This window comes from Carcharhinus amblyrhynchos, chromosome 11 (genome assembly GCF_965287045.1).
Source record: "Carcharhinus amblyrhynchos chromosome 11, sCarAmb.v2.hapA, whole genome shotgun sequence".
In the NCBI taxonomy this organism is placed as follows: domain Eukaryota; kingdom Metazoa; phylum Chordata; class Chondrichthyes; order Carcharhiniformes; family Carcharhinidae; genus Carcharhinus; species Carcharhinus amblyrhynchos.
Window position 1 is genome coordinate 67,518,829 of NC_137334.1, and position 16,413 is coordinate 67,535,241.

A 16,413-nucleotide genomic window follows, 5' to 3' on the forward strand; every position below is an offset into this window, starting at 1 on the left:
TGCAAAGCCTACAAGATAAATGATGGCAATGCAGTGATGATCCTATGCCATTTCAGCATCTTTTCTTCTTCCCAGAAAGCCCAACGAGGTGATCTCTCAAGGCCATTTTATGAACCAACTGCTTAAAAGATCAAGGCAAATGTTGTACATAATGTCCCCAAAGCTTGCATTAAACGAGTTCCAACTTTTCTTGCTGACTTCTACTTTGCAGGAAACAACAAAATGATGAATTCCATGTTCAATTTAACCCAACGTACTTGCCCATGGTCAAACATTTCAGTCTATACCATCTCAATATCCTTCTTGCTTTTTCATCAAGGCACCTTCTTCAACAAAATCGCCTCCTTTTACCAACCTCCGTTCCAGCAACAACTGGAACTTGCACAGATGTCTTTCTTGATCTCTCTCCCCAATCTTCAGGATTACATCACAATTTTTTACTCATCATACACGAGACCTTTGAGGTTTTCTCTCAGGAATTTCTAACTCTGATCACTTCATAATTTTCCTTTGACAAAATTCTGGCCAAATCCTTCCATCTATTAAAAATAATGTACTGCCCAGATTTCCCAATTGCTCTCTATTCTATTTGATGCAAAGCTAAGTGTGTACTTCCAAGCTGAGAAGTGAAACGCAGTGATTCTTGATTCAAGTGTGTTTGTAGTTGTGATATCATCTTGTTGTGAAAAGGACATGTTTACAACAATGTAACTGATTATGTTTTACCCTGATGTAATTGGATCTTACTTATCAAGAAAACTGACATTTTTCACAATCTCACCCAATATCACTTTTAGATTCTATTAGATTGATATCATCTGGATTCAATTCAACAATCCATTTTTCTATCTCTTCTATCCAAGGGTACTTGAGAGACGACGGGACCACAATCAACAAGGGCCATTCCTTTTGATAGAAGTAGGCCACTGCAATTGCTTGAATGGTTTTCCCAAGCCCCATCTGTAAAAAAAGTAATATCCTTAGTTATTCTAAAACAATTCATATTTTTTCATAAAGGTCCCAAAGGTAGAACATTAGGAAAATATCAGATTGCTGTATTAGTGTGTTATTGGAACTGAAAGTCAATGGGCTTGATGATCAGGTATACATTATTGAAACCGAGATGAATGAAATATAGAAAACCATATTACTGTGGAATCAAAAACTAACAACAGAAAATGAGCAAGAGCTTATGATTGATTTAGTTGATTGCCTGCTACTTATTTCAATGAAAAGTTCTATATTTCAAATAGTTACTAACTTTCCTTTCCCCATAATCAGAAGTCAATATTTAATAACAACTTTGATTCCTGCTGTAGGTAGAGAGATAGGGGAAGAAGAAAATTTGGGCTCCAATGTGACTTGTCAAAAAAAATATACAGGACAGCCATTGTGTATATTTTACAGTATTCTCAGTAGATACTTTCCTTATTCATTCCTACATTTACAAATAACAACTTGTTTTAGACAACTTCATCCAGTGTAAAATCTGTATTTTGGCAGAATGGGACTGCAAAATAATTAAGAGCATTTGTTGTGTCAGATCTTCATACATTAAACAAAGGACTGACAGAGTGGTGAGAATATGGAATTCACTGTCACATGGGCCAACTGCAATAAAAAGCGTTTAGATAGTTACACGGGCAAGATGGGTATAGAGGGATATGGGCCAAACTGGAACCAACTTAGTGGTTAAAAAAAGAGCTGCATGGACAAGTTGGGCCAAAGTGCCTATTTTCATGCTGTAAACCTCTATGACTTTATAATACACCTTTAAGAGCATACTTGATGCAGAAGGGAGAAGGGAATAGAGGAATATGGGGACAAGGTGGAAGGAGGCAATTAGACCAGTTGAAACCATTTGCACAGCATAAATATTTGCCTAGACTGATTGGGCTGTTTCTATATTCTGAATTCTGCGCACTTTCATTTGGTACATCTTGTTTTGCTCCATCATTGTTTTGAGCCACTAGCAGTTCAAACTGAATGCTGCTTATTTGTTTTAAAAGTATGGTGTCTGCATGTGATCAAGAGCATCAAATGAAACAAAAAACAGCAGTACATTTAAATTATTAGGACTGTGCAATATGATGGAGCCTGAAGCACTGTACTTCCTGAGAGCTCCCTCCACATAATATTCAAATAAAAGCAAAATACTACGTGCAATGGAAACTGAAGTAAAAACTGAAAACACTGGATAAAGTCAGGAGGTCTGTCAGCATCTGTGAAGGGAGAAATTGAGTTAAAGTTTCAAATCCACACAACCCTTCAACAAATTGGAGGTAGAAACGTAAAGTTGTAAAAGTTGGCGAGGTGGTGCAGTGTAGAGGGACAGGGTTAGGTTGGAGCAATGGAGGGATTGTTAAAGGTGTGATGGACATAAGACAAAGGACCAGTTAATGGTGCCATTAAAAGTTTGAAGAGTGCAAATTGTGACAAACAGTAAACGTAGCAGAATGTGTTATTAGGAGAAAAACAGTTAGTGATCAGCGGGAGCAAAATTGAGCAGCATGTTGGGGGTGGGGGGGGGGGGGGGCGTGCGTAAGATGGAAGGCAAAGTTCAACTCAGTGTTGAGATCAGGAGGCTGCAACTTGCCTCTTAGAAGATGTGTTATTTTTCCAGTTTGCGTTAGGCATCACTTGAACATTGCAGAAAAAATGGACATGTGGGCATGAGAGCATGATGCCAAGTTGAAATGCCACGCGACCATAAGGTTGTGGGTATGCCTGCAGATGGAGTGACGGTCTTCAGTACAGCAGCCAGTGTTTATTCTCCCAAATGTAGAGATGGCGGCATTGGGAGCAGAGAATCAGTTGAATGAGGTGCAAGTGAAAGGCTGCATCATTTGAAAGGAGTGCTTGGGCCCCTGGACAGTGAGGGAGAAGGTAAAGTATAGGAGTTGCAACTTCTGCAATTGCATGGGAAGGGGATGAAGAACTGGGGGCAATGAAGAAGTGCACAGGGCTTCATGGAGGGCATAGATGTTTCCCTGCCCATGAACACCTTTCTTCTAAGGGTGACTCAATGCTCACTTCTCTTATACAGTCACTTCCCACCTACATTCCCCTGATGATTTATGTGACAATTTCCAGTTTTCCCTGATCTAACCACTTCCCCTTCACTCTAGATGTCTACTCCCTCTGCACCTCCATTCCCCCAGCAGGAGGGTTTCAGGGTTGTTCGTTTCTTGCTCCAAACAGTCCCCATTCACCATCACTCTCCTCACCAAGCTGAGCTTGTTCTATCACTAAATAATTTCTCCTTTACCTTGTTTCAGTTCCTGCAAATAGAAGATGTGGCTATGGTACCTGCATGGGCCCTAGTTCTACTTGTCTTTTTGCAATGGTATGTAGAACAGGTCTTCTTCCAGTCTTACTCAGGTCCGCAACTCTTTCTCCATTACATAAATGCCTATAAAATCATTGCTACTTCATGCTCTTCCTTATCAAGATCTAGAAAATCTTTTATCAACTTAGCCTCCAATTTCCACACCTTAACATGGTCTATCTCTGTCACTTCCTTTCCTTCACTTTTCTGCTTCCATACCATTACCAAACCAATGACACACATAGCTATCTTGACGACAGTTCTTCACACCTCAGTCCCTGTAAGGACTCCATCCCATTTTCCCAGTTTCTCCACCTCTGCTGCATTTTCCACCATTAGCATTCTTCAGTCCTTCATGGTACCATTTAAACACCCACTTTTCCTTATGTCCAAGGCATCTTTCTGTCCCACTGCCCATGCATGCCTCTCCAATTTTTACATTTCTACCCCTCTTTAGGTCTATAGAACAGTCATATGGACTCCAGTGTCCCACTTATGCAGTAGAACAATGTTGGCAGAAAACAAGATGCAACATCAAGAAACATTTTCACAGCAGGTTGTTGTGATCTGTAATGCACTGACTGTAAGAGTGGTGAAGGCTGATTCAAAAGTAATAAATTATTGAAGGGGAAACAACTTGTATGGTTTGGAGCAAAAGCAGAGGAATAAAACTAATTGGATGGCCCCATCAAAAAGCTGGCAAAGGCACAATGGGCCAATAGCATCCTTCTGTGCTGCAGCATTCTATGACTCTATGCTGATGGCAAGACTGCAATCATACAAGCCAGCACAGGGCAATCAGAATGAAGCTCACTTTGATAATAAATTGTGCATCCAAGATGAGGAATTTAGCCAGATTAGCTAAAAAAATTATTGGTCTCTATAATTTCACATCTGCAGGGTCAACCTGGAGAGAAACAAACAAGTAAACATGTAAAACAAAAATGAAGATTACTAATCTTTCTAAAACTAAGTAGAAACTTCATGGCCTGGTCATAAAAAAGTTTAAAAATCATTGTCAAGAGAAGTTCAAATCTGATTATTGTGAAACGCAGGACTTTACTATCGTGTCAGATAGTAACTCTTGGGGTGGGGGGAGCAGTCAAAAAATCCCAACTACATGTAAAATAAAAAGTCAGTTTTCAAGAACAAGATTGACAAGATCACACTGTGCAAAAAAAATGGCTGAATGACAAAGAAAATAATTCCAGTTCAGTGACAGCTGTTGTCAAGTGAACCTATCTAATGACCCAATAAGATTGAGCTGTACACTGTGGACCATTGTTATGAAAATATGACCTCTCCATGCAGGCTGCAGATCAAAGATAGGTGTACTGCAAAACCTATTTGCAAACTGGAATGATATTTGATGAAGTATTACTTTCAATGTAAAGAAGAAACCAGGGAAATTTATTGCATGTTTTGTAACTAGATGTTGATTGAATAAGTAGATCACCTTATTGCAGTGATAAATCTTTTAAAAACATGAAACGGAGGAAGAGAAAGTTTCAGTTGAAAACAGTTTCAGTGATTTGACTGGTTCATATACTTGCTGTTGATTCTCAAATGTAGTGTGTTTTTTTTCAAAACATACTTAACTTTTTGACAATTTGATCAATACTAATAGGTGGAGTTCCCTACATGGAACATGGCTCTTCAGTGGCTTGCCAATCAAGGTCAGAAGACTATGGTAATCTATAGCCCCATTTATACTCAAAGATGCATCCCATTACCATTTAAATACTCTCCAACACTTCTACAGCTGCTTGAAAAATAATACTCGAATCAAAACTGCTGGTAATCAGCTTTCAGTTGTAGAAAATTCATTTATACTTCACTCTCTCAATGCAGCTTGCCAGCAAATGACCCAGCAGAACACTGGAGGGAGAAATGATCAAGGAGAGGAAAGGAAGAGAGACATTGGGCTGTAATGCATTAATAATTGCAAGCTACAGTCAAGGCTTCTGCAGAGGATCAGGCCTTTGGAGGGAAAGAGGATAAGAATGCAAACAGAACATTAAAGAGAACAGCATAGGCAAATTTAGTTCTAACAAGAAATATTTTGACATGATTTTGATTATACATTTCAATTACTGACCAAAAAGTCATTTCCAAAAGATCTTGGATTTTGTTGTTAAAGATTAAGCTAGCCAAGCAAATCCAAATTTTTATTAAGAGTGAATCCAAGTACGTACACAAACACATCAGCAATAAGAAATTTTCTGGAGGAGGTGCAAATTTTGTGTTTGCCAATTAAATGCAAAGAGCCTTGAATAAATTTGTAAAATTAAACTGATTACGATTGGAAATATGATTAAACTGCGCTATTGCTCTTACTATCGCATTCGTGCATTCTTTATGGTGACGTTCACGGTGATTGCAGGATACACTTCTTAAACAGTAGGGTGTTGTACCCTACAACACACAACTATTATAAGAACATAAGAACATAAGAAATAGGAGCAGGAGTAGGCCATCTGGCCCTTCGAGCCTGCCCCGCCATTCAATAAGATCATGGCTGATCTGTCGTGGCTCAGTTCCACTTTCCCGCCCTCTCCCCATAACCCTTAATCCCCTCTCTTATCAAAAACCCATCAACCCGCTTCTTAAAAATATTTAGCGAGGCAGCCTCCACCACTTCAACGGGCAGAGAATTCCAGAGATTCACCACCCTTTGAGTGAAGAAGTTCCTCCTCAACTCCGTTCTGAACCGCCCCCCCTTTATCTTGAGGCTGTGCCCCCTAGTCCTACTGTCTTTTTTGAGCGGGAAGAGTCTTTCCACCTCTATCCTATCCATCCCATTCATCATCTTATACGTCTCAATGAGATCTCCCCTCATTCTTCTAAACTCTAACGAGTACAAGCCTAGTTTATTCAGCCTCTCCTCATAGCTCAACCCCCTCAACTCCGGTATCAGCCTAGTAAACCTCCTCTGCACTCCCTCCAGGGCCAAAACATCCTTGCGCAGGTGCGGCGCCCAAAACTGCACACAGTACTCCAGCTGCGGCCTCACCAATGCCCTATACAGCTGCAGCAAGACCTCCCTACTTTTATATTCAATCCCCCTCGCTATGAAGGCCAGCATCCCATTCGCCTTCCTGACCACCTGCTGCACTTGCAGGCTGGGTTTTTGCGACTCATGCACAAGGACCCCGAGGTCCCTCTGCACCGTCGCCTGCTGCAGTTTTTCGCCACGTAAGTAATAGTCCTTCCTACCATTCTTCCTACCAAAGTGGACCACCTCACACTTGCCAACATTAAATTCCATTTGCCATTTCCTGGCCCATTCGCCCAGCCTATCTAGATCCTTCTGCAGACTCTCCACACCCTCCGCACAATTTGCCTTTCCCCCAATCTTAGTGTCATCAGCAAATTTCGACACCCTACACTCGGTTCCCTCCTCCAGATCATCTATATAAATGGTAAATAGCTGAGGCCCCAGCACCGACCCCTGGGGCACCCCACTAGTCACCAACCGCCAATCCGAATAGCACCCATTGACCCCCACTCTCTGCCTTGTAACTGAACAGGTTTTACTGTCTGAGGTTTTTGAATTTATAATCAATATTTGCAGGATTTAATTCCATGACTGACCTTTTTTCTAGACATTATTCTGCAAGTTCTTTACCTGCAAATGCAATTCTTGCCTTTTACCTCTTTTAACATATCAGAAATGTGTAACATGGAGCAGACTAGATGGTGGTATGATTTATTTACAGCAACACAATTCCAGCTAAGGACTAAAGTATAATGAATATCCTTACCTCATCAGCAATCATGCACCTAAAAAAGGAACAAAAAGACAAACTATAACATGTGAAAAACCAATGCAGAGAACAGCTGTTTAAATATTCACAGGTCTCAGATACTATATTTTTGATTTGGTTATATTAAATAATCATCTTTTTCCCAATCAATGCTTAAACTGTTGCTTTTTGACTCAAATCATATTACAAAGTGTGGGTTAGAATATACTCATCATTTTCTTCCTATAGCAAAAACACCACAAATGTTATGTTAAATCAACTCTCAAAAACAAGAGCAGCCTATGATCTTCTGGGACAATGAGGACTTTACCTTTACTGAATTGGACCAAACTGACTTTAGCTAAAATCAACAGAAAGAACCAAATGACCCCAATTATAAACAACATTTTGTGAAATTATGCAAAATCTCCTAAAACTGCTATATGTATCCAAGCTACCCTGAATTATTAAAAGTACAGAGCTCAAGCCAAACAAAAAAGGATTGCAGATTTTAGTTACAAGAATATTGCCAGAAAAGTGAAGTACTCCAAGAGAGATTGGACAGGTTGGGGTTATTTTTCTTGGAACAAAGGATGACATGACATGACAGGGGGTGTTCAGAATTGAGGGGAAGAGATACGGTGAACAGGATAAATTTGCTGCCCTTGGTGGAGAATTCTAGAACCAGGGGACATAGATTCAAGGTGAGCGGCAGCAGGTGTAGAGGGGACTTTAAAATCAATTACTTTTTGTTTTAAACACGGATTGTGGTGGGTGTCTAGAATTCAGTGACTGATTGGGTGGTGGAGGCAGAGACCTAAATTCTTAAAAAACAAACCTGAAGCTGTACCTTAAGTGCTGAAAGCTGTTATGGGCCGGATGCAGGAAGGTGAGATGAGAAAGGGCATCCTTGGGCTAGCATGCACAACATAGGCTGAATGGCCTCATAGGATGTAACTTTTCTACGATACTGATATTTTTCAAGAGGAATCCGGAACATTGCTAGAAAATATTCTCTTTCTCCCAGCTCAGAAATTATTAGAATTACTGACAACTGTAGTGATTTCATCAAACATTAGAGAATGACAGAGCAAGGTACTTTGGGATACCATTGTATGCCTATCAACTATCAAAGGAAATGTAATCAGCTGAGAAAAACAGTTGAGTACCTTGGAAATGAAATGAGATGAGGACAGAGAAAATAGGTGGTGGGTGCTTTAAATGTGCTGCGAGAGGATAGGGAGGGAAGATGTTAGGCGAGAAACTGCAAAAAACTACAAAAAAAATTGGGGTCTAAAGAACTGCTGAGGTGGCTGGGAGACAGGAAGCAGTGGAAAAAAGGCAAGGATGGAAGCAGTTGAAACAAATGCATGATGGTCCTGACCTCAGATGAAGAGGTGCATGAATGCCTCACCTTTGGTGTTTGTAATGAACAGGCAGGGGTTTTAAGGATGTAGTTGATGCTCTAGAATTGTTGTTCTTGCTCCCTAGCATGATCCTGAATAATAGTTTATTTTTAGCTGAAGCAAGCCAGGTAAGTATGATTTTTATATAGTCAAACCAGATTTGGCATTGACAATTAGGTCAATCGTGGACCAGAAGTATTCACACATGAATTCTTCCGACTTGATGAAGCAAAGATGTGGAGCTGCAGTTTGCAAGTGATAGAGGTAAGATGAGGGCTAATTTAATAAGGTATTTAAGGCAAATAGCAAAGAAGTGATTAAGCAGACCAGCAGCCGAAGTTTTGACAGGTGGAGGGGGTTGGGAATTTGAGGCTCTATATTGGAGGGTGCTGGGGAACAATTTGTTCTGCTGAGAATAGTAAGACTAAGGAGGGATTGAGGGTGTATGGTGAAGGGCAAAGATTTTCTCCAATTTCCTTGCTGATACTCAAGACCGGAGTTCAGAGAGGCCATGTGATAAGATAATAAAGGTATGAGTAGGGGAGTAAATATTGCAGGAGATAGAGGTTTCTTAATGGGGTTTTTCAAAATTTAGAATAAAAGATATAATTTAACATTAGAAAATCGTACTGCATGCTTCAAATGATGTCAATACGCCATTGACACCAAACAAGTACCATGCAGTGGATTATCTCCTTAAAAAGAATTTAATCATTTCCCCATGATATTCAATGGCATTACCATGGCTGAATCACTTAGAATCAACATCCTGGAGACAATTGTTGACCAGAAACTTGACTGTACCAGCCAACTAAAAGCTTGACTATAAAAGAGGGAATTCATAGGATAGTAACTCATCTCCTGACTTCTCAAAACCTGTCCACTATCTATAAAGTACTATTGAGAAAATACTGTCCAACTCCTTGGATGAGTACAGTTCCAACAACACTCAAGAAGTTTGATATTATCCAGGACAAAGCAGTTCACTTCGGCACCCATCCACCACCATCTCAGTGACCGATGCACAGTGGCAGAATATATACCATATACAGAATGCACAAGAGCAACAGTGTCTTCTTATCCTGGAATCACTACCACCAAGAAGATGAAGGATAGATTCCCCAAACAATAAGAACGTAACACAGCTCAAGCTCAAAACCACACAGTTGAGCTGCACACACTAAGGGCCTGACTGTAACAGGAGTGAGCTAACAAACTCTGATTCATCAAAAGCCATGATCATGGACAATGGCACAGGGCATCTGCCATTGCATAGCACAATTAATTCCTGCAAAAGGAGTGGAAGGAGCATTCACACGTCAATGTTGGAGCCAGGTACCCAACATTATGGGGATCACATTATTTGCTATTGCATAAATAGTAGAATTGACAATATCTTACAGTTCTGTGTAGACCAGGGTATGGAATGAACCAAGCTGGAGAAGTGCTAAGCACCAGATGACTCAGTGGAATGGTAATGGAATCTGTGCCGATGATAGTATGATACAAGTCATCATACAAGAGGACTATAATCAGAGCACGGGCACTGCAATCAGAAAGATGACAAAGACCCGCCATCTGGTGACGATGCTGTGCCTTTAACATATGTATTTACATCATGTTTCTTATAAGGGGCATGTTTAAAATTCAACTGTGTTTTACAAGGTGCAGATTTATTTGGGAAAATATGCAGTTACATGTTAATAATGCAGGACAATTACTGTTTTTAGGAAATGGTGTGTTTGTCTAAAAAGAATTAATGCATTTGTGTTTACTGAAGTTTCCCTTGGGGTTTCAGAGTAGGGTCTTGATTGACAGGGTCAGAATTGTCATGTGTAAAAAGAGTGGAGAGACAGTGTTCCAATACAATCAGTTTCTGCCTGGTTCAGAAAAAAAGCAAAACGCGTCTCTCTCTCTCTCAAGAAGTGCTTTGAGAACTCTGGGGCTGGCAATCTAGTCACAGGTATGCAATTCTGTGTTTATTAACCGATTTTGAAGAGGGATTTTTAGTCTAAGAGGTTTATTCCTCAAATCAGAACTCATCGGGATAAATTAGTAGTTAAGAGTTGTATCTCGTCATGTTTAAGCATTGGCTTAATAAACAATTCATTTGTTATAGTTAAGCTATTTTGTTAAATAGAGTTTGTTTTGATAAGGTTTCCCAGTTTATCAGTAGAATTGTACCTAGAGTGAAATATCACATCCTCAAGTTAATGCCAAAATACCAAAGAGATGGGGGTCTAATTTAATTTCTTAATATACCCTGGGGTTTCTGATCTCATATTCAAACAATCTTCAGATGCAGGCCTATATAAACACTGGCGACAAATTAGCTATGTGGATGATTGTAAGTTTCAGTTAAATTATAACAGAACTTATGTTGAGATATTTTATAAATGTTAGTCAACCTTGTATTGAGGTATTTAGTTGTCAAAAGAATTGAGAGTTCAATAAACAATGAATTGAAGATTGAATCAAATGCTGCATCACATGGAATTGCAGAACAAAATACATAAGTCTAATAACTATCAGGAAGGATGGGAATAGACAAGGGCAGCTGACACATAGAAACACCTTCATCTGAAAGTTCTCCAAGCAACATCCCATCCTGACTTGGAACTATATTGCTGTTCCTTCAATGCTGCATAATCAAAGTCCTGGAACTTTTCTCAACAGCACTAAGTTTGTGCACTTGCACCAGATGGACTGTGGCATTAGGGATGTACAACAAATTCTGGCCTTGCCAGCGATGTCTACATCTCAAACAAATAAATGATTTTCTAGGATGAAAAATTAACAACTGTTTCTTTTCCATACCCGTGTCATTTTGCAAACAAACACATTTGCAAACATGAACACAATATATCTAGTACCAGCTTAATTTTATTGATCAATTTCATTTTTACCATGTACGAAAAATGGTTTTAGTGCTAAATAACAACTAAATACTTATTCGAATATAATCTTCAATTTTATTTAGATTGTAAATGTCTGCACATTTCTTGTTAAAAATGTTCAAGTACATATATGTTGCAATGTGTGAATGCCAGCAAACTGCAAAGGAATTTGGCTGTTAAATGACAAAATCATTCTTGTGAAACTCACCTTCTTGAGCAGGGTCTGGAACAGGCAAGTTGGAGACAAGAAGGTCAGCAAGGGCAAAGAGAATTAGGAATTTTGAGGACACAAAAAGTTAACATCTAGTATCATCACTGGTGGCTGCACATATCAATGGGAAACAGAAGGACCACAATGCCACAGTGGGCATGGGATGAAACTACAGTTTGGCAAATTGACACAGACAAAACAATTAAAATCTGGGCATATGGATTTGAAATGTTTGATTTAGTAGATTGTGCAGATTTGCATTCAATCCATCAGCAGTCTAGTTTTTGGGCAAGTTAGAAAGAATTAAACACTGGCTGATCTGTACTATATTTAAGATTGTAAGATCAGAGAAGTATCTACCACAGGCATCAAACATAACATAACAATGGCACTTCAGCAAACCTCCTTATTTTGCTCCAAGTGCAGCATTAGTTTGTAACTAATCAATTTGGATCTTAAATAACTATTTTGTGTTTTAACCATCACAATCATTGCAAGAAACCAAAAGGTTGAAAAAAAAAACCTGACAAAACACCTTTATTCTTTTGTAGGCCAACGCAAAGTAATTTTAGACCCAACTCATCCTTTGTGGACTGAGGCAATAGTCTACCACACAAAAAAAGGTTACCACAGCAACCAAAACAAGTCTTCACAGTAGTCTGAGAATTACAAAGCTCAAACTGGGATATATTTCCAGTTAAAGTGTCATTTTACACAGCATGTTCCATTGAGGATACGTACTGAATGTACTGTAGTGGAGGTCTGAATATAGTACTAGCTGCCAAGCAAAATTACAACCAATATTTCAAATATCACTGGCCAACATTCCAATCACCATTACAATTGAAAGTTCATAATGAACATCTTTGAATCCTAATTTGATCATCTTGGTCCTAGGATTATTTTGATTTTACTTAAGAGAAATGGCAATATTCTCAGGGGTTACAGCCAACACCAGATAATATTATTGAAAGTAATTACAGTTGAATCCTTTGGATACAAGTTTGTATTGAATGTCTTTGTTATTCATTCATGGGACATGGCCGGCCAGCATATGGGCCATTCCAAGTTGCCAAAGGGCAGTTGCTGTGGCTCTGGAGTCACATATAGGCAGACCTGGCAGATTTCCTTCCCTAAAGGATTTTATTGAGCCAGAGGGGTTTTTCTGACAATCAACAATGGTTTCATGGTCATCTGCAGATTCTTAATTCCAGATTTTTTTTTAAATCGAATTCAAATTCTACCATCTGCTATGGTGGAGTTTGAACCCGGGTCCCCAGAACATTAGCAGAGTTTCTGGATTAATTGGTCTAGTCATCATCTCACCATCTTATTGTAGAAGACAGGCATTTGTGCTCCATTTACACAGATGGAGGGAATGGCAACTCCACAGTAGAGTAAAATTAACCACTGACTGGGCTTTCTCTATTTCCATGAAGAAACAAAGTCAGCAGCAAGCATTACATATTTAATATAATTAATGCTGGACTTGTGGCACCATTTGAAATTGGCAATGAAATATTAATTTTAAATCTTCAAAACAGTTTATAAAAAAAAGGAATTCTCACGTTTTGTACTTCTGCAGAGCCTGACACAATTAAACAAGCTTCAGTCAATGCTTTACATTTCAATGATAGAGATTTATATTTGAATGTCAATCTTTGTAAAGAGAATCGAAATAGATTGGGAGTTGTTGGAATCAACAACACTAACTGGGTGAAGTCAGTCCAAACAGAGAGCATGAAATAAAAATAAAATGCTGGAAACATTCAGCAGGTTATGACAACGTCTCTGGAGAGTGTTTACTTTTCAGGTTGATGACCATCCATCAGGATTTTGCTCCCCCTTTCATCAAATCGGGAGCATGTTTTATTTGTAACATGTCTCAATTACCTCTCCTTGATAGAAGAGAGGCAAATACATGGCAGGCACTTTAGTGACAAGATTTTGTCTTGAAATAAGAATAGAACTAAGGAAGTTAAAATGGAAAGCTTGACTGTCAAACATAGAAATGGAACAATAGTGGGGAAACATTAAACCGTCAACACTAGAGTCTCAGACAAATATTTCCCACTAAAAAGCAAGAACAAACTAGCCAGTAATAATGTTGCATGGTGAATAAAGAAATTAGGGCAAAAATAAAAGTAAATTAAGTACACAGACAAAAAAAGATGAGAATACACATTCAAAAAAGGTTACAAAAGATGCAAAATAAACCAAAGAGAAACTGCAAAATCAAATTACCGAATCTGAAAAGATGATATTAAACTGATAAATAAGTAATGAAGGAAATCAGAAAAGGGATAGGGAAAGGACAACTAAGGAATGCACACAATAGTCTCACAGTGAGAGTGAATGACTAATATTGAACACTTTGCCTTGGTAGTAACTATGGAGAGCAACATGGTAGACATGACATTAGAAAATAAAAACAAGTATATAAAGATTTTTGAAATAGTAAGAGCAGAAATAATTGATGCACTATAAACAAAATAGCCTGTAAAGTTACTTAGGAGATTGCAATGACAAGTAAATTGAAAACGAGGCAAGTGTTACTATTCACATGGGGTAACCATAAACCAAAATAACTAAATTTGCTGAATGGCCCCAAATGAAAAAAAAATGATTTGTTAATGGACGCCCAGTTATTAACTGGAAAAAAAATGAAGCCACAAGATTACATAATTTAAAATAAATTAATTTTACTACACAAGAATCAAGGCAAGCAAACACTGCTAAATAAACCCTTTGCTAGCCACCGTGCCCTCACCCCAAGATTTGGGGCATTAGCTTCTTGAAGATTACCCACTTACTTGGGACCAAATCTAAACTTTTCCTCAACTGTTTTGTAAGGTCTGGGACTTGTGAGCCAAAATCCGATATTCACTTGCAATCATTTCAGCAGATAAAATAGAAACACCACAGGTTTCCAACAGCTCTATTCCCCTGTTCCAAGGCTGTTTCACAGCCCCTGACAGAACTATTTTCTCTGCAACTGCTTGTTTTCACTAAAGGTTACTGTAATTCCTTCCTTTAGCTCCAAGCTAGGCAAATCTTCCAGCCTCTTTTCCCTTGTACGTTCTAAGTGCAAACATCCACACACATTTCACATGGTGAATTATATAGTTAGTGCTTTCTCTGTTCAAGGTGCAGGCCTTGCTAACATTTATCTGTTTTGCTTAAATCGACTTGGTGAGCTGCAAACTACAGAAGACCATAGCTGGAAAAACAGACAAACTCAATAAAAGGAACCTCCCCAATCCCCACAGCCCATCTGCATAGCAATATGGCATACTTGGGCCTTTCCAAACAGGACCTAATCCATGGTCAATATCTTCTGAAAAATAATCAAGTCTTTTGGCATCTCTGAGCTATTCATCTAGCTTTCCAGGTGTGATGTTGTGCCTTTAAAGAAGTGTATTTTACTCAAGTTTCTTTGCAGATCCTTTGCATGACTTGCTGAGTGTAGATGTTTGCACTTAGTTTGGAGAAAGAATGCAGAAGGGAAAAGAAGCTGTAATGTTTGTACCCGGTGTCTTCATTGTTGCTGAAGCAATATGTGGAGGTGAAGCAATATAACACATCTCATGTTTATTATTAATCTGGACTATTGCAATGGGTTTTATGAGCCTTTTGGAATTGCTGGGTGGGGCATGATTGACAGGGCAGGTGACGCATGCAGAGAAGTCCAAGGTTTTAATTTCATTTTTCTCAGATGCGAGACAGAAAGCAGTGGCTCGTTTTCCCTGTTTCCTGGAGTTGAAAATTCTGCTGTTAGTTGCTAGCTAGAAGCTGGGGGAGGCAGGCAATGTCTCTGTTTGTCTCTCTCTTCAGAGGAGTGCTGAAAGTTCCAGCACTGGGGAGCTTCAGTTTTAATCCAACATGCAAAGGACCAATTCACAGTAGGTGTTCAACAGCTGCAGCGTCAAGCATCACGTGAGCACACTTGCTTTTTGTGCCCAGTCTAGAAAGGGATGCATCTTTGTTAGATATTATTTAACTTGGATCATCATAAGCTGTTAAGGTCTATGCGATAATCATGGTTGATTCTCTTAAGTGGTAAATGTAATGCTTTTTTTCCCTCCCTTATATTTAACTGTGTTCGCCAAAGGCTCCCTAATGGGTCACTTGAATCATATCTGGAGCAAAACACCTCATATTCACTAGTGCTAAATGCAAAAACTTAGGGTCTAGGCTAACTTCATAAAACACCTTGGAATTTCTGGCCTGGGTCATAACATTGGTTCAGACATTTAATCTAGTTTGCTCAGAGCTTCAGTCTCCCTTGTCGATAAGCAAAAACAAACCTGTGAGAATGACTTACTTTTTCTTCTCACAAGCATTCTGTGTTCTTCTTCTGTCGCTGCCTGCTTTAGTTTTGAATCTGTGTCCATACCTTCAACCCCTCTTCCTCTGATTGTCGCTCTCCTTCTAGCCTGCCAGCCATACGGCTTCTGGTCTTAACTTCCTACCCATTGGTACTACCTCCAGGTCAAGGACCATGTGGTCACATGGTCTAGTATTTCTTCAAGAAAATTGCAATTGATCCCAACTCTCAAAAAAGGTCCTTTTCAAATATTCTTAAAAGCAATTACAGGTTCCATTGAAATTTTAAAGCAATTACAAATTTTCCTTAGTACGTTGTTCCTGGATCAAAGGTCATCACAACTGAAAATAAAGCAGTTTAAATACCAGACTGAAAAAAAAAGGTACAAACTGAAAGGCATGGGGTGCTAATCTCACTCAACTCTTATTTGCAATTTCCATTAATTAAAATTATGTTGATGAAAATTGTCACAAATACTAAAAGAAAAAAAAAAGCAAG

The 16,413-nt window shown here is 39.0% G+C and overlaps 1 protein-coding gene across 4 annotated transcripts in view; it reads right to left on the minus strand.

Moving 5' to 3' along the window:
• Nucleotides 1-16,413, minus strand: part of zranb3 (zinc finger, RAN-binding domain containing 3) — a 109,959-nt gene that overhangs the window by 62,861 nt on the left and 30,685 nt on the right. For all 4 annotated transcript variants that reach the window (XR_013888170.1, XM_080199337.1, XM_080199335.1 and 1 more), the window contains 2 exons: nucleotides 7,093-7,111; nucleotides 782-960 (listed from right to left, as the gene is read on the minus strand). Coding sequence is in view for 3 of the 4 variants with exons in the window: in XM_080199337.1 (XP_080055463.1) it covers nucleotides 782-960; nucleotides 7,093-7,111 (198 nt within the window). In the remaining variant the exon portion in view is untranslated. The remainder of the gene's footprint in view (nucleotides 1-781; nucleotides 961-7,092; nucleotides 7,112-16,413) is intronic.